The sequence below is a fragment of the Aythya ferina genome (assembly GCF_964211825.1).
Source record: "Aythya ferina genome assembly, chromosome: 3".
Classification (NCBI taxonomy): Eukaryota; Metazoa; Chordata; class Aves; order Anseriformes; family Anatidae; genus Aythya; species Aythya ferina.
The window spans coordinates 119,633,455-119,654,955 of NC_140298.1; the positions used below are offsets into that span (position 1 = coordinate 119,633,455).

At 43.2% G+C, this 21,501-nt stretch overlaps 1 protein-coding gene across 4 annotated transcripts in view; it reads left to right on the forward strand.

Annotated features, from left to right (window-relative positions):
- The window catches only part of ASXL2 (ASXL transcriptional regulator 2), a 98,958-nt gene that overhangs the window by 72,252 nt on the left and 5,205 nt on the right, over window positions 1-21,501 (forward strand). For all 4 annotated transcript variants that reach the window (XM_084514032.1, XM_084514033.1, XM_084514034.1 and 1 more), the window contains 6 exons: window positions 2,931-3,057; window positions 9,602-9,742; window positions 11,918-12,081; window positions 15,552-15,648; window positions 17,450-17,555; window positions 18,969-19,686. In XM_084514032.1, coding sequence (XP_084370158.1) covers window positions 2,931-3,057; window positions 9,602-9,742; window positions 11,918-12,081; window positions 15,552-15,648; window positions 17,450-17,555; window positions 18,969-19,686 — 1,353 coding nt within the window. The remainder of the gene's footprint in view (window positions 1-2,930; window positions 3,058-9,601; window positions 9,743-11,917; window positions 12,082-15,551; window positions 15,649-17,449; window positions 17,556-18,968; window positions 19,687-21,501) is intronic.

Genomic DNA, 21,501 nt, shown 5'->3' on the forward strand with positions numbered 1-21,501 from the left:
TCTGACCCTTTGATGGAAAAGGCAGGAACCACCCTAATTCTTTCCTCTGGTCCTCTCCAATCCACTGACCCCGTCTCCTCTCCTTACCTAGCTTGAGCAGCTGTCCCAAAGGCATCAGAATTCAGATATCATCGGGGTTTTGGAGACTAGGAGTCACAACCTCTGTTCTGATGAGGTTTATACTGTTGGCTGTCGTCTTTATCCATTTTTTTATCTGTTGTTGCCATGCACCCACAGAAGGAGTAAGGTCAGGGACCGGGGTGGGCTGTACCCTACAAAAGCTCTCGGTAGGTGAAGTCTTTGTTGCCTTTTGCGTGAAGAAGGGAGCAGCACAGCACAGACTTCTTGGGACCACAGCCAGAAGGGCAACTTGAAGGCAAACAAAACAGTAACGAGCCCCTGTGCATGGGCACAGGGGGAGTATTTGTGTGGTGCAGGTTGGGGCTGGGGAGAGCTGTAGGTTTTATATATCTTGCCTATATCAAGGCTTCTCTTGGGCTGTTCCACACCATCCATATGTCCAAATTAGATGCTACAGCCTAAGTGGCAAGACTACTACTTGGTTTAAACCATGCAGGATCTGCAGGTTCAGAGGGTGATGGTGTATGTTTATACTCAGCTTTGAGGCTGGCTACAAGTTGGAACTCATCGTGGTTTTATCCTGGCACCTTTCCTGTTAAATATCTTTACTCAGTGTCCTGCAGGAGACGGGATGCAGAGGACACTGGTGATGCACTCAGGGGCATGGCTGCTGTTCAGCAGGGCCCGGACAAGCTGGAGGAACGGGCTGAAAGGAACTTCATGAAATTTAGCGAGGACTCAGACTAGTAAGGGGCAGGCTAACTCCTTGCCATAGCACCAAGAGCAGCTCTGCCGAAAAAGAGCTCACGGTCTTGGTAGACACAAGCTGTAGGTGAAGCTTGCAGCGTGCCCTGGCAGCTTTTTGGGCTATTACAAACAGGAGGTGGAGGGGAGTGATGATTATCTGCTGATTATTATCATTATTATCACTCATTATTCGACCTCTTCTAAAATGCTGCGTCCTGTTTTGGGGCCAACAGAAGCCAACATTGAACTGGAGCACGTTTAGGGGAGGCCATGGGATAGTGCTGGAGCACTTGCCCTGTGAGGGAGGCTGTGGCAATGGGGCTCCTTCAGCCCAGAGAAGAGGAGGCTGAGGGGAAAACCAGACAGCAAGCTCCATCTGCCCCCTGCGAGTACTTCTGAGGAGGTTATTGATGGAGCCAGCCTTGTCACAACAAGCCCTGAATTATTCTGTGATTAGGGCAGGACTCAATATGTAAAGATTTATAAAGAAACAGAGATGATTCTAACAGAACATAAGTGTGAAGTTGATGAGGAGTTTAAAAAGAGATGTCTAATGGATAATTGTTTCCTTCTCTTCCACCACTGGCGTGGGTACCTGAGACACTGCACAAGCGAGAGCTGTGGGGTGACAATGAACAGAAGCAGAATTGTTTTACCTAAGCTAAGGAAAAGGCAGCAGTCAAATAGCGTACAGAATAGGAGGTGAACTGAACATACGAAATCTTAAATATTTGAAGTGATTTGTGTAGTAGAAGTATGGGATTCACACAAACACTGAAGCATACTAGCGGTCTTCATACTCTTAATATTTTCCTGGCAGTCGCTGTTGCCTGCAGTTCATCTTCAAAAGAGAAAAGAGTTTGTCTCCAAATTGGAGAAGATTTTGTAAAAGCTTTCTTGAACTTGTTTATAGATTTTTGTGTTACTTGTAGGAATACCAGGTCTCTCGAATAGCAGGTCTCTCTCTCTCTTGTTTTCTTTTTTTTTTTTTGAGATCTTTTGACCTCGGTAACAGGAGATTAATTGTGATAGCAGAGGATATTTCCTCTTAGCAATTTTCATTTTTTTCTCTTCAGTTATTATATTATTATTTTCAGTTATTATATTAATTTTGTATTAATATTCAGTGAATATTTTTTGCCCACAGTACAAGCAGATAAATAGGAGCTATTTAACAAATAGGAAAACAGAAATCTAACATTTGTAACTTGTATCCTGTTGTTCGTCTTTCTCAAGTTGTGTCTGAAGGTCTGCCTTCTGTTTTCGTCATAGGGCAGCTTCTCCAGACTCCTGCATATTTTTATTCTGACTCCTAGTTCAGACTGTATTTTATTATTATTTGAGTCCCACTCATTTGTATATATAACAGCATATTACTTTCTGTTACTTCCTATTTTGAAATTCAGGTGTATCCTTTATCTGTTGTAATTTATTCTGTCAAAATTTATTTGGGTTTTGAGTTCATTTTTGGAAAGCAGACAGTTTGGTTTGGGTGAAAGCTGCAGTTTAACCAAATTGCCTTCTTACTTCCTTGTCTTAGTCATTTGTGTTTTTTAGGCAGAACTATAGTTGCCTTAACAGTCTTTTCTGAAACAAAGGATGTCAGTGTTCTATTCTTTATTACTTTCCTAATTAAAAAAGTCTTTCTTACTAGGTATCGTCTCTGCTGAATGTTTTTAGTAAGTTGCTACTTGCTTCTCCAGGAGATGGAAATGAATTACTTTGTGGAACTTTTACTTTGAAGTTATTTATATAATTACTTCTTGAACCAACTCCAGATTTGGAATACTTTCTCTTTGCCTTCTCTAGAGATCATTTTTTCACGAAACACACAACTTAAGAAGTTCTGCAACCATTAGCTTTTTGCTTTAAATGCAAAGGTAGGAAATGTCTCCACTTGTAGAACTGTATTTAAATAGACATTATCAGTGTCCCCTGCAAACTGAATGTATTTCAGAAGTCATTTTAAGCTTTTGATGGACTTACAGTTAGAATCCAGCTATTGTTTGCTGTAAAACAAGCTGTTTAAACTGAGTATTAATAATTTCTAAGAATATATTTTTAAGATCTATTTGCTCACGTTCTTCTGTCCTCTTCCCCAGGCCTTGAAACAGCAGCAGCAGAAGCAACAGCAGCAGCAATGCAGAGCAGGCATGCCCGTGTCGTCTAACCAGCATGTCCTCCTGAAGGCTGTCAAGGCAGCCAGTGACCCCGCACCTACAAAATCCGGTACGTGGCAGTGACATTCCTGTCTTTTCTTTTACGGTCATTTTCTCTGCAACTTGCTTTTTCTTGTTCTTAGGGGAGGAGAGGAGAAAGTCCCCTTTCCATATGGTATTCTTTTTGTTTCTGAAATATTCCAGCTTCTTGTTTCCTGGCTTTGATTTTATTAGGAATGCATTCTGTTAGGAACAGATCTTGAATAGGTCTGGCTGTGCCATTGTCTAGTTAAAAAGCTGCTTTCTGTGACAAATGTCTTCCCCCATAGCTGTCTATACACTGTAGTCAGGTCCTTCTCATGGCTAGGCAAATTAGATGGTGTTCCTTTTTTGTATTTATTTCTCTTCAGACTGTCTTTTCATTCTATAATGTGGCTTTCATGTCTTCTTCCAAAGATGTACGTTCTTGTCTGAAAGATCTTCAGGCGCCTTCCTGCATTTATGCTACATTAGAAATTAAAGAGATCACCGCTTTTCTCTTGCTCATTCAACAACATATTTGCTTCCTTACCAGCAGAAGGTTTTCACTAGTTACCATAAATTCTTTATAGTTATTTCTAGACAGTTGCCTCCAAACTCTTCTCAGCGTAACTGCTCTTTCCAGGATGAGCTCCTGGTTCTGTAAACATGACTTAAGTTGTTTTCTCTTAGATGCAGCAAATGCTTCTGTGTTTGTATTGACTGATTAATACCAAAACCAAAATGCTGAAGGGCCTGGAGCCCCTGGGACAGAACTGCTGGGCCCAGGGGTGCCCCAAGAGGGGCCAGAGGCTGCTCCTGGGAGAGCTCCCTGAGCCCAGGACAAGGGGCTGGGCACCCTGCTGGGGCAGGGGGTGACAGGGAACCCAGGGATGCCCCCATCCAGCCTGGGGGGCTGGGATTCTGTGATTTACATATTGTACAATTAAATTACGTTGTAGACCAAGTCCATAATTATTTTATCAATCCACAGTTTGTTGAGTCATCTGTAAACATTACCAGTAGTTGCTCTGTACCATCTCCCATTGCTAATTTGCTGTTGTTCATACTTAGGGCAGAAACCAGAACAATGTGCATATCAAATCAGAGGCATTTGGCCTCTGTTCAGCACAGAGTACGAACAGGGTAGGCACGTGGCAGTGTCCTTGGAGAACTCCACAGGTTTGTGCCTCAGACACCTTCCAAGCAGGAGGAGATGCCTTTGTATTTCACAGACTCAATGGCATTTTCTTCACTGCATTGCCTAATCTGGAGGATGAGTACATTGACTCTGTAAATGCCTCATGGCAAATATTACAGTGTAAAAAATATATATATTTTTTTGAGCCAGGCTCCTTAGAACTTTAATTGATTCCATTTAATTTGAAAGAGGCAGTGAACAACTATTGTTTTTTCAGCAACTTCTTGCCAATCATGACTTTAGTAGACATCTCTTTCAATTGGAATAACCCTACTGTTTTTTTTCATTGCTCATAAGGAAAGCTCTATGCTTATGGAGACCGAGAATGAAAACTACATGGTAATCAGGGTGCAGATGCATTGTGAATTTGTATAGCATTTTGGTATTCTAAATTTTGTTCTTTTTCTAATAATTCCTCGTGTTCCATTTACTTTTTTAGCCTCAACCAAAAGCAGGCATTTTTCTAGAACTGCTGAAATTCTGAGACTCTTTCCCGAAATGTTATTTTCTATTTTAGGGCCCGACACTGCGTATGTATGGTTAGAAGAGTTGTTCTTTTTGTACATCAGTTCATGTTTCTGTGCAGTGAATCATGTCTGTCCTATCACTCGTTTATTCACTGGCATGAAGGATTTCTGCAGCTATAACGGGGAGCGATGTGTGTGGGGACCTAAGTCAGGAGCACCGTTTTGGTACGCAAGGGTTGGTGAATGTCGTGTGGAGCAGGGAGAGGCAGGAGCAGGATCAACAGCTCCATCGAGGCTGGGATCTCTACCAAAAAGCAAGGATCTCCCCCTCTAGTTCCCAGTCCTGCTGATTCTCATCCTACCTCGCTGGCCTCTGCAACACATACCGTCCTCATCTGAAGTCCCTGCGCTTTTACACTAATTGTCATGGGTGAAATGCTGTGCTCTTTGTCAGACTCAGACCCTTCTGTGAGATGGCAGTTCCCTCCCCCTCGATGATTACTTCATTTTTTCCATCCTTCACCCTTGATCTTCTTGACTCATCTTGATTCGTCTCAGAAAGAAGATGACCATAAAAATGATTCCACTCAGAAAAATGCAGCAAGAGTGCTCACTGTAAAGGGTTTCTGCCAGGTGTCCCTGCACAGATGACGTGGCTGAGCCTGGCAGTTGTGAAGCTTACCCCAAAATGGGAGAGAAAACGTTACACAAAAGATCACAACAAAATTGTATCTCCAATCTCAAATCCTAAGCTATTTTTAGTCTTCTTAAAAATGTCTTCTTGGCAAAGCCTGATAACCAGGGTAATACCAAACCATTTTCAAAAGAAGGAGGCTGTGCCTTTATTATTATTATAGCATCTGTTATCCTGATTCCAGTTCCAAACAGTCGGTCCTTCAGCCAACAAGCCTGTGCTTAGAACAAGAAGCAACTGCCTGTGGAGAAAGAAACTGCATCTCTGCATCTCTGCTAATCATTTCCAAAGTACTGGGCACAAGAGCTGGATCTCAGTCCCTCCAGTCTGCTACATCCCCTGCCTGGTGCAGCCTTGGCTAGCAGTCAAGACGAGCTAGCAGTCTCCTAGTCCCTGCATGGTTTGGTGTTTAGCACAGGCTAAGCATCACTCCCAAAAAGCAATCAGTGCAGCCACCCTGCCTGGGGAGACAGAAAGCTTAAAGCTGCGAACACGGCCAGTGTGTGCCAGAACGTGGCCAGTGTGTGCCAGTCATTCCAAGGGCCGGGGGGATGCCCAGTGACACCATTTAGTTTACTGGCATAGAAGCAGCCAGAGAGGATTACACAGCGATAAGATAATAGCAGCATGAACAACACTTTGTTGTTGGACCTTCTCGGTGTGATTATATGAATTACACGTTTAGCTGAAATTCACTGGCTAGGTTAAAAACTTTGTAGTCATTGGAAACTAGCCCCTCGAGAGCTCATCTAGTCCACATCCTCTCCTCAGCGCAGGATCTCGTGTGCATTCCTGACAGATGTTTTCTTCAGCCTGTTCTCAGAAACCCCACTGATGCAAAGGCCAAAAACTCCCAGCAAGTCTCACCCTTCCTGCTTTGTTAACTTTATCCTTAAATTGTTTTTATCGGCCGCCAATCAGAATCTTTTCTTGTTTTGGTTTAAAACCAAGGTTTCCTGTCCTATCCACCATGGACATGCAGATTATTTGATTTCTTCTCTCTACAGCCTTTTGCATAATTGGAGATGTTTCCTCATCTCTTCCTGATTTTCTTTAGTATAAAATTCTTTCTGTGTTTTAGTGTGTTTGTTTATTCTCCCTTTCCAAATAGCCCTAAACAAATCCAAACCCAAACTAGACCAATCTGTCCTGGCTTGCTGGTTGTGTACTGCTGGAATGTTTCTTGTAACATCTGTTCAGACATATGAAGGTTGCAGCTATGCTCCATCCATCCATTTGAAAGAAGCAGGCGTGCTTATCGACAGTACTTCATGCATCATTTCAAAGCAGAGTAAGGGAGGTGGGGACTGAGCAGCTGATGCTGTTGCCTGTTGTTCCCAGGCAGCTTTGTAGTTCTGATCCTTTCAGAAAAGCCCAGGGGAAAGCAGTTAATCTCACTGTGCTTGTTTGAAAATCAGTCCTGAGCTGTGCTTGTGCCCCTCACACCTCAGCTGGTGTGGTGTGAAAAGGAAGTCAAAATCAATCTATTAGAAAATGACACATTTCCAGTGACTGTGTGAAGAAAATGTAGTGCCAGGTGTATAAAGCCTTTGGTAGAAAATGATAATTTAAAAGCCTTTTGCAGTTTCTCTGCTTATTAGGATTAAACCTGAATGCTTCATTAGCACAACTCTCAGCGCTGTTCCTGCAGGAGCACACCACCTGAGCTCCCCACCCCAGGAGGAATTGCATTTTCTCCTAGGGAAGTAGGAACAGGGGAGAAGTAAAGGGGCCCAGAGCAGCTAAGATATTCTCATAACATTGTTAGCTAACATGGAGTAATTATTAAAATAGACTAATAGAATAAGTAATCTAAATTCGTATTACACAGAGTGCTTAAAGTGTTTGCTGTCTTAATTCTTTGTGGTCCTGGGAAGGCTTTTGCCATTCCTGTGAATGGCCAGGAGATCCTGCTGCCCTGCACAGGCAGCACACCAGGCCTCTGGGACAGGAGGTCACAGCACATCAATTTCTCTCCTTATTTTGGTTTCACACGTCCCATGATATTGCCACATCCACTTTCATCATGGGTGAACTTAACTATTTTCCTCCAGCATTTCTATTTTTTGTTGTTTTCTTTTTCCTTCTCTCTCTGACTTGCCATATTTTGCTGCTACCTTGCAGTTTATAAGGTGTGGTACATTCTGCCTGTCACCCTATGCAGCCTTTCTGGCACTACTCTGAAAACGTTAGAACTGTAGAATAGATCAATAACTGTGAATATTTAATGTGTGTGGGGAGCTCAGGGAGGCCTGTAGCCCAACCTCCTGCTCCAAGCAGGGGAAACTTGGCCTCCACTGGGTTGCTCAGAGCTCTGTCCAGTCAGGTCTTGAAAACCTCCAAGGATGGAGATGGCACAACCTCTCTGGGCCTTCTCTCCCCTGCTAGACTGTCCTCATGGGGAAAAAGTTTTTCCTTATACCCCTCTTTCTCTCAACCTCCTGCTCTGCACCCCTGTGACAACCCTGGCTCCATCTTCCTGATGGCCCCCTGTAGGAACAAGGTGGCCACCCTCAGCCCTTTCTTCTCTAGCCTGAGCAAGCCCTGGTCCCTCCACCTCACCTCACAGGGCAAGTGCTACCTCCCCTGAGCATCTTGGTGGCCCTCGGCAGATCTCATCCCTGTTTCTTCATGTCCTCATTGTACTTGAGAACATGGGCCAGGACACAGAATGGAGGTGAGGTGTAATGAGTGCTGAGTAGAGGGGATAACATCCTTGCTGGATCCTGTGGCCCTGCTCATGCAGCCCAGGAGGCCTTGGGTGCCAGGGCACACTGCTGCCTCAAGTTCAGCTGCTGTTCACCAAGATTCCCTGGTTCCTTGCAGCAAAGCTGCCCCAGCCTGCCTGTTGGCCCTTCTTCCCTTTGGGCAGGACTTTGTGTTTGTCCTCATGAGGTTCCTGCTGTCCCCTGCCTCCAGCCTGGCTTGGCCCCAGTGGGTGGCTGCTCTGTCCTTGGGCTCAGGGAGTGCTCCCCACAGTTTAGTGGCACTTGCAGACTTCAGCAAGTCCTGTGTCCCCTGAATAAAAATGTGAAGCAGGCCAGGTGCCCAGAAGCACTCACTTGTTGCCACCCTGCAGGCAGACCATCACCAAGTCTGACCATCCAGCCATTGTCCCGTCCCTTTGTCCAACCACCCAGACCCCAATGTCTGAGCATGTTCAGTATTGCAGGACACAATGTCACTTGTCTTGCTAAAGTTGAGGTAATTGGCATCCAGCTGTCTTCCCTCATCCACAAATCCAGTCATTTGATCACAGAAGGTAATCAACCTACTGAGGCCTGATTTACCCTTGGTAAGTCCATGCTGACCACCTCCAGTCACTATCGTCTCCTTCGTGCACACACTCCATTGTTTTCCCAGGGATGAATGTGACTATCCTGTATTTTCTCAGATCTTCTTTATGCCCTTTTGAAGGTGGGTGCAACATTTGCATTATTGTGGGGAATCTGCCCCAGTCTCCATTTCTTTTCAAAAATGGTAGAGAGGCCTTGTAAGGACATGGGATTCGGTGCCATTCCATACCTGAGTGGGTACCTGCTATTGCATGTACACCTGAAGAGAGCACAGAAGACCTCGTTTTCTTAACTTGTTACCTAGAAAGATGAAAGGAAGGCAGGGAGAATCTAGGGAAGAAGCTCTTCCCACCAGCAGTAAAAAACACTGCTACAGAAAAAAGGATGTGGGTGGCTCTGCTTTGTAAGGAAAAACCGTAGTGGTAAAATCACTGGTATAGATAAGTGGTGACTTGGGATGAGGACATGAATATATCTCTGTTTGAAAGAGGAGGAGGAATTACCGAAAAATAATAAAATTTAGAAAAATGGGTAAAAATGGAGAAAGCACATAAGGTAGGAAGTTTTTTGTGACACCAAAGTCTAGTAGGAACTAAAGCTGCTTCTAAAAGGACATTTTAACAAGATCATCACTGGATTGGGTATGGATGGGAGATCAGATGGGACCAAATGGGAAGTAGACTCAAACCAGAGGTGGAATGGGTGTCTCTTTGTTTTGTGACAGTCTGATAGCTACAAAAGGCTTTTCTGCTTTCAGCCTGTTGGGAAGTAAGTGAGTGCTACAAGAATAAAGGCATGTAAGTATCACAGAAGTGCTTGTCCCAGAGCTGCCGGGATTAGGGGACGTGTGTTAAAGAATCTTTATTTCAGTCCAAACAGATGTCTCGTAATATTTCTTTGTACATCCCCGTGTTTAAATGTTTCAATTTCCTGTGCAGCTTGGGAAGGAAAGCAGTCAGATGGACAGTCAAGCAGCCCGCAGAACTCCACCTCCAGTTCCTCTCCCTCTGTTAAGCTCGATAACTCCTTGCCAGGGCTGGGGAAGAAGCCATTCCAGAGATCTGACAGGCTCCATGCAAGTAAGATATTTATTTTTCTGCTTACAGAGATTAAGTTATTCTAATGACAGAACAAAAGCCTAAATAGCAAAATTGACTAAAATGTGCATTTAATTCCATTGCTAAAGTGATTTCTTGACAATCCTGGAAGGCGCTCCTAATACCTTCTGTATGAACTAGGATAAATAATTCAAACTTGCCATATACAAATAAGCCTTGGCTTACTTCTTATCATCAGGGGTTTCTACCTTTGAATTTGCAGCTTACAGTTTGAGAAGCAAAGAAGGATTTGCATTGTTTATCAGACATTTTTCATGTGCTTAAGATACTTTGGAAAGATTAAAAAATAAAAATGAAATAAAAAATTCCTTCCCAGATCTTTATAGCTCAGACCCCAATGTTATTCGGCTTCCTTTCAGTTCGTTTGAGTTAGATCTTTCTCAGCTTTCGTGACCTTTTGTGGTTTCTTTTGCATATACCAATGGTGAAATTAATGTCAGTGAACATAAGGCCATGCTGAGGTCTCCATCTATGCTAATCATTCAAGATTTCCTTTATCACTGGTGAAAAAGGCATTTTGAGGGCATGTTTCATTTGTCCTCCACACAGCTAGCTGATGTGCCAATGCCTGCATTTTAGACATCTGTATACATTTGGTGGAATAAAATAGGATATTGTTATTTAAATGGCACCTTGCCCTGCCTCTGGAAGTCACAGGAAAAGGAAGAGAGTATGTTCTCAGCCCATAACTCCTCATTGCATACCGTCCCCAAATCCCATCAGTTCAAAAGTTTCACTCAACCGTGAGTCCACTGGGGTTTCTCTAATCCCCCATCCTCTGATTTACTGTTTTGGGCAACTCATTCTTTTACAACAGATAACCATAATTTAATGAAGAGCTACTGATTATTTTTTAGTAATTTTATCAATGAGGAGGATGTGGCCTTGCTTCTAGTTCTGTTGTTTCTGTTAAACTTATTAGTATCACATTTGGCTGATTTGTCAAATTTTTTGTCTCCTCAGTTCTGAATTCCTTCTCTCCCTCCACTACCTCAAGGCTCAGACACATTTACAGTGCCATGTGAGATAAGGTTGCTTTTGCAATTCTTATCTTGGCCATAAAAAAATAAAAGGATTGTGACCCATTGAGGTAAAACAATTTCCAGGTTCTATGTTCATACAAATGAAATATTGGGAGAAAAATGTAAGGCAAAGGAATGCTCAGGTGCCACTTAGGGCACTTGTATCAGTGAACTCTCAGTCAGATGGGAACAGTGCAGCTAGCTTGAGGTGCCTGCTCGACAGTCTAGCTTCAGCTCTCACTGCAAATAGGAAATTCTGCCAGTCTTGATAAGTTACAAACCTGCAGAGCCATTTCCTGAACAACTTCTGAGAGAGCAGTCTTCCAAAGGGAACAAGTCCTCATGAATTTATTTTGTTAGGTATGTTACCTTAAAATAATTGCTGTGATCCCTGAGCTCAGGTGGCACAGGGTCCGTCTTAACATTAGCCATTTTTCTATTAATCCACTTTTAATCTAAGCCTCCAAGCTTGTGGTATTTTGCCCATAATAGACAGTAGATGAATCCAAAGGAAATTGTGTATATGGTACAAATGCTTTCTTCAGTAATAGCTTCTGAATTTGCAGTACGTACACGAAGCTGGCAGTAGTGTAAGGGTTAAGGCTGGATTTCCTGGCTTTCAAACACAGAAAAGGAAAGAGGAGAATTATTGCATTTTTACTGCTTTGTCTAGTGTTGTGCTTTCAACACGAGCAGAATGAGCTGATGATTTTTTTCTGAAATGCTCTTGCTGAGAATAAGGTAGTAAAGTCCAAGAAGAAATCCAGAAGAACAAACTGACCTCAACTAGAGGCTTAAAATAGAAAACTGATGTGGCTAAAAGCAGTTCTAGAAACCCCCTTGAAAAAGAATCCTTGATACTCCCCAGATAGATACCAGGATTCATAGAAAAGCTTGATTAACTGACACAGAGTATGATGTACTAGGTATGGAAATTTTCTGTGCCAGAAAGGACCTCCCACATTTTGTTGTTAGCTATATATAACCTTTTACAAAGGTAAACCATGTAAGATTTCAAGTTAAGGTTTGAAATGCTGCTTTAGAGTGAACTCTAAAGGAGCATTTAATCCCCACTCAGGTAAGATGTTACTCGGGTCTTTTTCATTCTTTGCAGGGCAGCTGAAGAGAACAAAGTGTGCTGAAATTGATGTGGAAACTCCTGACTCCATCCTCGTGAACACAAACCTGCGGGCACTGATCAACAAGCATACGTTCTCTGTTCTGCCTACGGAATGCCAGCAGCGCCTGCTGCTGCTGCTGCCAGAGGTGGACAGGCAGGTAAGTTATGTGTTCTGGTGTGATGAGAAGGGGTCAGTTGGGATCATCTCCAGAAGTAATTCAGACAAGACATCCAAATACTATGTCAACATCTATTGGGATAGACTTATTTCTCTGGGTACAGTGCAAAATACTGGAAAATTCTTCAGTGATTTGTTTGCGTATTTGTTGCTACCAGATAAAATAATTCAAATTTGATAAACCAGTGGCTTGATTCCATTCAGTCAACTGCACATTTTCAGCTACAGTGAGAAAAATGTTTCTGTTACATTGGACTTGATGAAGGCCTGGAGCAATGGTTTCAGCATCTTCCTCTCCTGTCCTCCCCCAGACTCATCAATACAGGATTAACCCTGCAGCCCTCTGTACAGGTGCCTTCCCACAGGATGCCTAAACAGATGGAGGATTTTAGTTCCATCCTCTTCTGTTTCCCATTATGTTGTGTTACTGCTGTCAAATTCTGGATTTGGTAGAATGAAAACTGAGTGAGTTCTCTATTGCATTTTAATATTGTCCAGATTGCAGAGTAGACTGCAAAGAGCTTGTGTCCTGATCTGAAACACACTAGAGTAAAGGTACCAAGCATGAAAAGTGAGTCAGCTTTGGAGGCCCTTTATATTTTGTGGATTGTCTGCTTGAAACTTCTTTGTGCAGGAATAGATGGATTTGAAAAAGTAGAAGAGTACTCAGTGGGGAGGAATGGGTGAATATTTTCTGGCAGTGGCACAGAAGAAACAATGAAGGTTTTCACCCAACTCTTCACTAAACAAATTATGTTAACTGGAACAATTACCATTAGTGACAAGGGGGTAAGGACTCATCCTTCAGCATTGAAAGAACTGCTGAGAGAACCTACTGATAAGTTACTTTCATCTCAGATGGATCTGATGAATTTCATCCTAAGGGATAAATAAAATCTGGCTGAAGCAGTCTCAACATCACAGCAGTTTTCTTCAGCAGCTTGTGGAAGACAGGGATGATACCAAGAGAGGAGAAAGGAACAAATGTTGCACTTCATGTAAAAGGAGGAAAAACCAGTGAGTTCAGGAAGTGAAGTTAAATCTGTTCACGTGGAATACCAGAGAAGTTATAGCTAAACCAAGAATACTTCCTTCCTTTCACCTTAATTGTGTGTTATGTTTATCATCATCATTCCTGCCTCAACTGGCCCAGGATCTTTAGAGCAAAATGGGCTTCTGCACTGTGCTTCCACTGCAATCGTAGGGTTGTTAATTCAGATGCATTAAAGTATGTGCCTAGAGCCATTCTGAATGTCCTTTAGATATCAAGGCTGGCTTCAAGATGCCACTCCAGGGGGATGCCTTCTGTATCAGATCTGAGAGTCCCTTGAAGATGTTTTACTGTGCGCTGTTCAAACCAGTACCAGCTGCCTGCGTTTACACACCTTAGTCATGCCCCATGAGTTGACATCTCATCTCGTTACTGCAGGCTGCTTTTACAGCCCGTGGAGATGCAGTCAGTACAATTACCTGCATGTGACAGCATCCAGGTGTCTGCTTCGGGGTGAGAGCTCGGTCCTGACCTACATCCACAGACGGCGTGGTCACTATGAACTGTGAAGGGATGCCGACCCAAAAGTAGACACTTGGAGCACAGACACGCGTGTTTAGTGAAGTTCTCTCCATGGTTGTGGCTGTGCTGCTCTTTGGGGGCTCACAGGGTGTTACTAATGCATCTGGGTCACGCAGCTGCAGTCTGACCTGCTTTGCGGAGGATGCTTTCCTGAACAGATGCTGTTCAGTTGGAGTTAGGAAGAGTTGTAACATTTTTTGCTGTCTCACAAATTCTTATCTTCAATCAGCATTCATTGGGGACTTGTTAGTCCAATAAATACTTGAAGGAATTGTTCTCTAAGTCCAGTTCCCGTTGCAATAATTAGGTATGCGTCAAAATACGACGTGGTGGAGTTTGCAGCTGGAGTTTACTGGCAAGATGCTCACAGCAGATGGCAAGACATTGCTGTCCTGACTTTTAAGTTTAATTATCCTTAAATTCAATTAGAATTTGACTGAGAACAACTTTATAAATAATATGCTTGGCTCCTGAGAGGACAAATTCTACATTTCACTGTGGTAAATGCCTGAGAGCAGCTGACCACATCAAATTGTGATGCGTTCCAAAAAAAGTCAGACTTTGCTGTAGTAAACAGGAGAAGAGGTGAAATGCAAAAGGGCACACAACTTGTGTTCTGCGTGGTAGTGACTCCCTCCAAGTTATTCCAGTGGGTGCCTCTGTAAAACAGAAAGGGGGCACTTTCTGAGACACAACCCAGTCAGCCCTGCAACAGCTGCCTGTGCTCCAAAATAAGGCACAGGCAGCACCGTGTCTTCTAGAGAGGATAATCTGGTGAATTCTGTTCCCTGTAGCTGAATAATGAGGGTTTGGATCAGAAAATAAGCTTCTGCTTTTGTACATCTCGATAGTGGCTGGCTGTGCAGCAGCTCCTAACTTAAGTGTCCAACTCAATCTTAACTATGAAACCTCCTGTTATGTCCTGGCCGGCATTTTAATTACAAATGATGCCTCAGTAAAAGCAGGGTTTCTCTTTACCAAATCCTGCACCATTGCAAGTTCTTCCACAGATCTTCCGTTGTAATCAGATATATCCCAAATTTGGACAGTAAGATTTTGCTTGTTTGCTCTGATTTATTACTTATTACTGTGTTACTTATACAAGAAATGGAATTACATCTGTTTTGCCCACAGCAGGTTTTTGTGACTTCCTGACTGATACGTGTATTTTTGTGTTTCTAACAGAGAAAATTCCACTTTTGTGATGATAATGTCCCACCGTGCTATGTTCCAGTCTTAGCCTTATTTCATTTAATATTTATTTATATTCATTTATTATTTATTTCATTCTCATTTATGTCCTATGCTATAGCTTGACTGTCCTATTTGGTTAACCATATTTTGAAGACTGAATTGGTTTTGAGCTTCATTTGTCTCTTTTTTTTTTTTTTTTTTTCCTGAAGCTTTTAGGGAAATGATTATATATGTTTCAGAGTTGCTTTAAGAGGGTACCTTTTATGTCCTTACTTTTCCCAGAAAACAGCAGAGCTGTTGCTATGGATGGTACTTCAGGCAATCTCCTGCATTGATTTTGCAGGGCAAAGTGGATCTGAAGAAGCTTTTCAGCTTTTCATGCTGCTTTGTTTCCTTGCAATTCTCCTTGCCACCTGTATTGTGTGCTGCTCACGTATGTTTGTGCAGCAGCCAGGTTGGAAACAACTGGGCTGAAGCAAGGAAGAGGAAAATTTATCAGAATCTCCTGGATCCCAAACTTAGCACAGCCTTAAAAAGCCTTTTTATTTTCTTCCAAATGAGATGAAGACCAATTCTAGCAGGATTTGTGGCAAAGTTGCAACTCCTGCTCTGTTTTCAGACGACATAACATGACATTTGCCTTTTCAATTAATTAATGCTATTTGCTTTGTTCCGTATTCCAGGTTGGGGCAGATGGTTTGATGAAGCTGAGTGGCTCTGCATTGAACAACGAGTTCTTCACGTCAGCTGCCCAAGGCTGGAAGGAGAGGTTGTCAGAAGGTAAAACTTCCCCTGACAAAGAAGTAAAATGCTAAAAGGCTTTTGGCTAACAAATGTTTGGGGGAATTTGTAAAAGATTTTTGATGGAGGAGTTGAAACCCTGGAGTAACTTACTAGGCAAAGACTGTAGTCAGTATAGCTCATGAGACCAAATAGAAGCCTACATCTTTGTAAACTACAACTCATAGGAGGGGCTGCTGGAGGGAATTACCTTTTGAACTGATGTGGAAAAATAGGCAAGTCTTTGGAAGCAATGACAAAAGAAAAATGCTTTTAAAATGTTGGTCAAATGATAGCAAAGATGTGTTATTCTTAAGTTGTAGTAGCTAAACATAGCCCACTGCTAAGCTCAGTAGGGAAGGTAAATTATATTCCCAGAGTAATGCACTTCATCATCAGTGTAGTCATCTAGTTGGTACAGCCAATCCTTTGAGCCATAATCTTTGTATACTGTAAAGACAGCCCTTTACTAATATGTAGGACACCTGCACCTTCAGCGATCGTTTGCATCTTGAACTTAGAGGTGCTAATTCCATGATTTGATCAGATCAGATCAGAACTGCGCTCATTCGTTGGCAAGGGACCATTTCCTCTACAGAATTCAGCCATGAAGCTGAGTTTTTATAAAGACAGCAGCATCAATCAGGACTCATTTCAAGAAGGGAATGCCATTTACTCATCACAGGCAATTGATTTTTAAGAGGCTTTTCCATAGAAAATGTATCCGCTTCTGGATCACCCTTTATATTTTGTGGATGTATCTGTGCCAGTAAACAGACTGGGCATAGACCTCAGCTGTCTGTACTCCTTAATTGTTGAAACTGCCCCTGGTTTGGCTCCCATCATTTAGTGGTTTTCCTTTGATGTCTTCTGTAAAGAAGACCTTTCGTCCATTCATGAGTACACATCCGGAGGGTACAACAATGTTTACACAAAGATCTTCTCACCAGATTAAAAACAAAACTGCTGTAGAACCCGCTGTGGTGGTGAAGCTTGCAGTGATCAGGGTGAAAGCTGGAGATCTCCACTGACGTTCTCACTGAGCAGCACGTCACTGCCCAAGCATCAAAGCTCAGTGGCACTGTGGGCAGAGCAGTCCTGTTGGCTTTCTTCAGCTACTCTTCAAGTTGCTGATGATTCATAAGAAGGCTGTTTGGAGTCAGCCGCAGTTTAATATAACACATGCACGTGTCCTGGATGACAAACGGGGGTTACTTGCCATGTTTACGTTTGGCACCCATGCCAACACATCTTTTTTTAGAATTCCTCCTTTTTTCCCCGAGATTGAGGAGACTTAAGTGCTGTGCACCACAAACTGTCCATTTACAGTTGCACGCTGAGCAAGAAGCTTTTGATGTTCTCGCATGCATACTGAACCACAGCCACCCATGGCTGTCATTTCACAGTGCCATATTGCTTTGCTGTCTGCCTGGCAATCTCTTCTGAGCCTTCAGAAAGTGGCAGTCATGTAGTGCATGCATACATACAACATATTTTTGTGTATATATTCGTATTTATTTAATATGCACCATTTCACACAAAGCATCTATTGGCAGCCAGAGCTGACACTGACAGCCAAAGCAGTTGGGACTGTCTGGCAGAAAGCTGTTGCCCACACACTGCAAGGAGGAGGCAGCAAGGAAACACCTTGCAGCTCTGGAGAAATGCTGAGGTGTCACAGGCAGGGATAGTGTCACAAGCTGTGGGACTTCTGTGAGATATCACTCTCATCTGGAAGTGTGAAAGCTTCTGTGGTTATCCTGGTTCATTTTATGCAGATATCCCTTATTGCATTTTGCAGGTGAGTTTACACCAGAAATGCAGCTAAGAATACGTCAAGAGATAGAAAAAGAAAAGAAGGTTGAGCTGTGGAAGGAGCATTTTTTTGAGAGCTACTATGGCCAGAGGTAAGACCTTCAGCTGTCTGTTTTATCCTCCTCGTTGCCTGTCCAGACATACCTGCTCCTGTGCTGTTAGTGTGCTGCCCACCAATACACGTTGCTCTTCATCAGTCCTGAAACCTGAACAAGGTTTAGCTTCATCCATCTGTCACAGAACTGAGGAAGTATCTTGAGGTGTGTAGGTCAGAACTGATGTGTTCGCCATCGTAAGATTTCTAATGGTTTAACTAGTGTAGCATTGTTTTCTTTATGTGAGCTGTCCCTTAGATCCTTACATATTAACCTTTCCCCCTCCTTACTGTGATATTTTGAGATGTTTCCCCTCCTGTGGTTCTTCTAGTGTCAGTATTTTGGAGGATCCACAGGTGTGTGGTGTTTGAGCGTACTGTGAGTCACCTTCTATGTAGAATCTTGTGTTTTCCCCACATCTTCAATCAGACCTACATTTGATTAAATTCCCAGGTCTGTAAATACATGTATTTCATTCTGTTTCTTTTTGCTTCAAGATTTTCCCTTTTTTGAGGCTTTGGAAAGGATCTCAGGTTTCTGTGTGAATAACTGTGCTAAGAAAGTTGGAAATTACAAGCTGCACATAAATAGCTGATGCTGAATTTCTCATCCTGCATCTTTACAGTTAGCTTTTATGCTTCTCCTTGGACTGCCAGCTAGTTTCTCTTCCATTTGTCTGTGGTGTTTTAACCCTCTAGAGCATTCAGGTTATTGTAAGCCCTACTTTTATCATTCCATGGGTTGATAATTTGGGGTTCCATGAGTGACAAGGAGCCTGGTGTGTATGTGTGTACCTATGGAGTACTGAGTAAAGGAATGAGTATTTTTAAAATAACCAGGTTGAGAATGCAAGTGATCTGGTGGCATTTCACAAATAAAGATGGATGAGCAGTACAGGGAAATACTCCCAAATTTTTGATGATGGGGAAAGGCAGCAATGTTGGTTCTAACCTCAAGGTACTTCAGCAGTTCTGGCACTAGCCACGTTCTTCTGGAAGAAATGGTGGGACACTTTTCAGGAGCTCCCTTCCAGCAAATGTCACCATATGAGCTTAAGTCAGATGCAAGCTGTGTGGGGTTGTTTGCATGTGGTAGAGATCTGGCTGTGGTGGCTGGTAAAGGAAATGTTTACTGTTGGGCAAATTCTTTTGGTTTTCAGCTTGGAAAATTAGTATCTGGATAGAGGACTAGATCTAATGTATGTTCCATATATCTCATTTAGTTAGTTCTAAACATTGTTATTAAATTCTGTTTCATTTGGAAGTACTAACAGTAGTGAAGGATTTCAGAGATCATGGCATAAAATTAGGTGTTAAATGTATTTTGGGTATCATAACTAGAGAATCCTCTCTGTTCTCATACTTTTTGCAAGAATGTTTCACAAAACAAAAATTCTGTTTTTCTTGCTAGTTCTGGACTAAGTCCTGAAGAGTCCAAGAGACTGACAGCAAACACCAGCCCTGCTGAGACAGAGGTTGAAAATCCAGCAGCTGAACAGCCAAAATGCATGCCAGCCCCTCTGGCACCACTCAAAGAGGAGATTACTCCTCCAGCAGAGTCTAAAGCACAAGCAGCCCAGGCAACACCCACAACAAAAAAAGGAGGAGAGGAAAGAAGAGAGGACACGCAGCCAAAACCAGCCAAACCTGCAGAGGCCTCAGTTTCCCCAGATGGCTGTGCAGCAAAGCCTAGCGACCACCCTCTCTCTTTAAAAGAGAAAACACAAGGAGAGTCCACTCAAGAGAAACCACAATCTGCTGTCAGTCAAAAGCCAGAGGAAGAGAGGAAGCATGCTGCATCAAAGGAAGTGCCAGTGAAAGAGACTGTGAGTACCTCAATTTTGGCCCTGAGCAAACCAAAGAGCCCTGAAGCAGGTGAAGTAGTAGCAAACACGGCAAGTCCGGTGATTACTCCACAAACACCAGAAAAGAAGTCCCCTGCAAATGAAGAAATGGAGGTCAGCGTTGAAGGCCATAAGAGGAAGTCGGAGAGCCGTGAGGAAGGTGTAACCACTCCTGAGAAGAAGCCCCGCATCATGGAGAACTGCCAGCACCACCAGTCGTTTCGGACCCAGCCACAGTCCTTTCCTGCAGCTGGGACCCCGGTGCCACGGGTACCCCCACTCAAGGTAAGGAGAAACAAGGGCAGAGCCACCGAGTGGCTTTGTATCCATCAGCTCAGGTGGGAGCTTCAGTTCTGGCTACGTATGTGAATTATGTTACCTCCTTATTACAGTGATAGAAATAGTTGGTCCAAACCCACAAAAGCTTGGCTGTTTGATAAAGGGAATCAGCTGGCTGGCTAATCGAGTTCAGCTAAGCCATGCATCTGTTAAAGGGTCTGCTGGACCAGAAGCTCTAGCAATTGCATGCAAGCCCAAGACTGAAAATAATAAAGAGCACTGCAGGTCACGGTGGGAGCTGGGGAGAGCTGCAGAGGAGTTACAGGACTGTAATTACAAAGGAACTTGTAGCCTGAGAGCGCACAACTTTGTCGATGTGTGAGTATCCCCCTCGGTACAATAATAGGTCTAGAGAGAATGCTATCAGCAGCTCGCTAGATTTTATCAAATCCAAAAAGTAAATTATTTGCCTGTGCTTAGAAAGACCATCTAGAAATGATACGGTTATCATTTATACCATCTGAATGCAGGGGAGTGTCAGACTAGGTAGCAGGGAAAGGCTGTTTTAGGGAAAACCTCAATTCCAAAAGTCATTTAGTGCTGAGTCTTAGCGAGAATGAAAGGAAATTGGCAATAAATCACTGAAAAGACAGAGAAAACAGGAAGGAAGCATGAAAGGTCCCACACTTTGGTCTGGACAATGCAGTTCTCTTGCACTTGAGATCTAGGTCATCGGATGGATGACAACTGCTGCTAAACTTCCAGGGAATTTAGGGAGGTGACTGACCCCCTCTGCTCTCCCCTTGTGAGGCCCCACTTGGAGCACTGCATCCAGGTCTGGAGCCCCCAGCACAAGAAGGATGTGGAGACGTTAGACTGGGTCCAGAGGAGGGCCACAAAGATGATCAAGGGGCTGGAGAACCTCTCCTGCGAGGCTGAGAGAGCTGGGGATGTTCAGCCTGGAGAAGAGAAGGCTCCGAGGCCATTCAGTACTTAAAGGGATCTTACAAAAAGGATGGAGAGGGACTCTTTACTTGTGTAGATAATCACAGGACAAGGGGGAATGGTTTTAAACTACAAGAGGGGAGATTTAGATCGGAGGTTAGGAGGAAATTCTTCACTCAGAGGGCAGTGAGGCACTGGCACAGGTTGCCCAGAGAAGCTGTGGGTGCCCCATCCCTGGAGGTGTTCAGGGTCAGGCTGGACGAGGCCCTGAGCAACCTGATCTGGTGGATGGCATCCTGCCCATGGCAAGGGGTTGGAACTGGGTGGTCTTTAAGGTCCCTTCCAACCCAAGCTATTCTATGATTCTATGAAATTCCCGCTGGTAAGTAATAAACACTCCCATTTCACACATTTGATACTCTTTCAGAAAAGGATTACAGGATTACACATGTACAGATAACACTAACACTTTCTTCAGTGCTGTTATGCTCAATAGGAGATAGTAAATGGGTGAGCCAGCACAGATTTTTTTTTATAGTTGTGTGCAGGAATACAAGTTTGGTTTTTGTAGAACAGGGCCTCATTTGGGGCCTTAAGCAGAAGCTGGAAGTGGAAAACTGCAGAACTGCTGTGTTTCTGCATGTTCTAAGAATTGTAATCCCCTATTAAGATTGTTCTTGCTAAGAAATGTACAAACACAAAAACAAAATTTTAAAAGCGGTTCATTGTTCAAACTAAGTTCATTAATAAGTGCGTTAATAAGTACGGCGCAAAGGTAGGCAAGTATTTATAAAATTTGTTAATAACACAAAATTGGGGAAAAACAAATATACAGGGTGAGCGATTGACCTTCCAGTGCGATGTAATAAACATGGG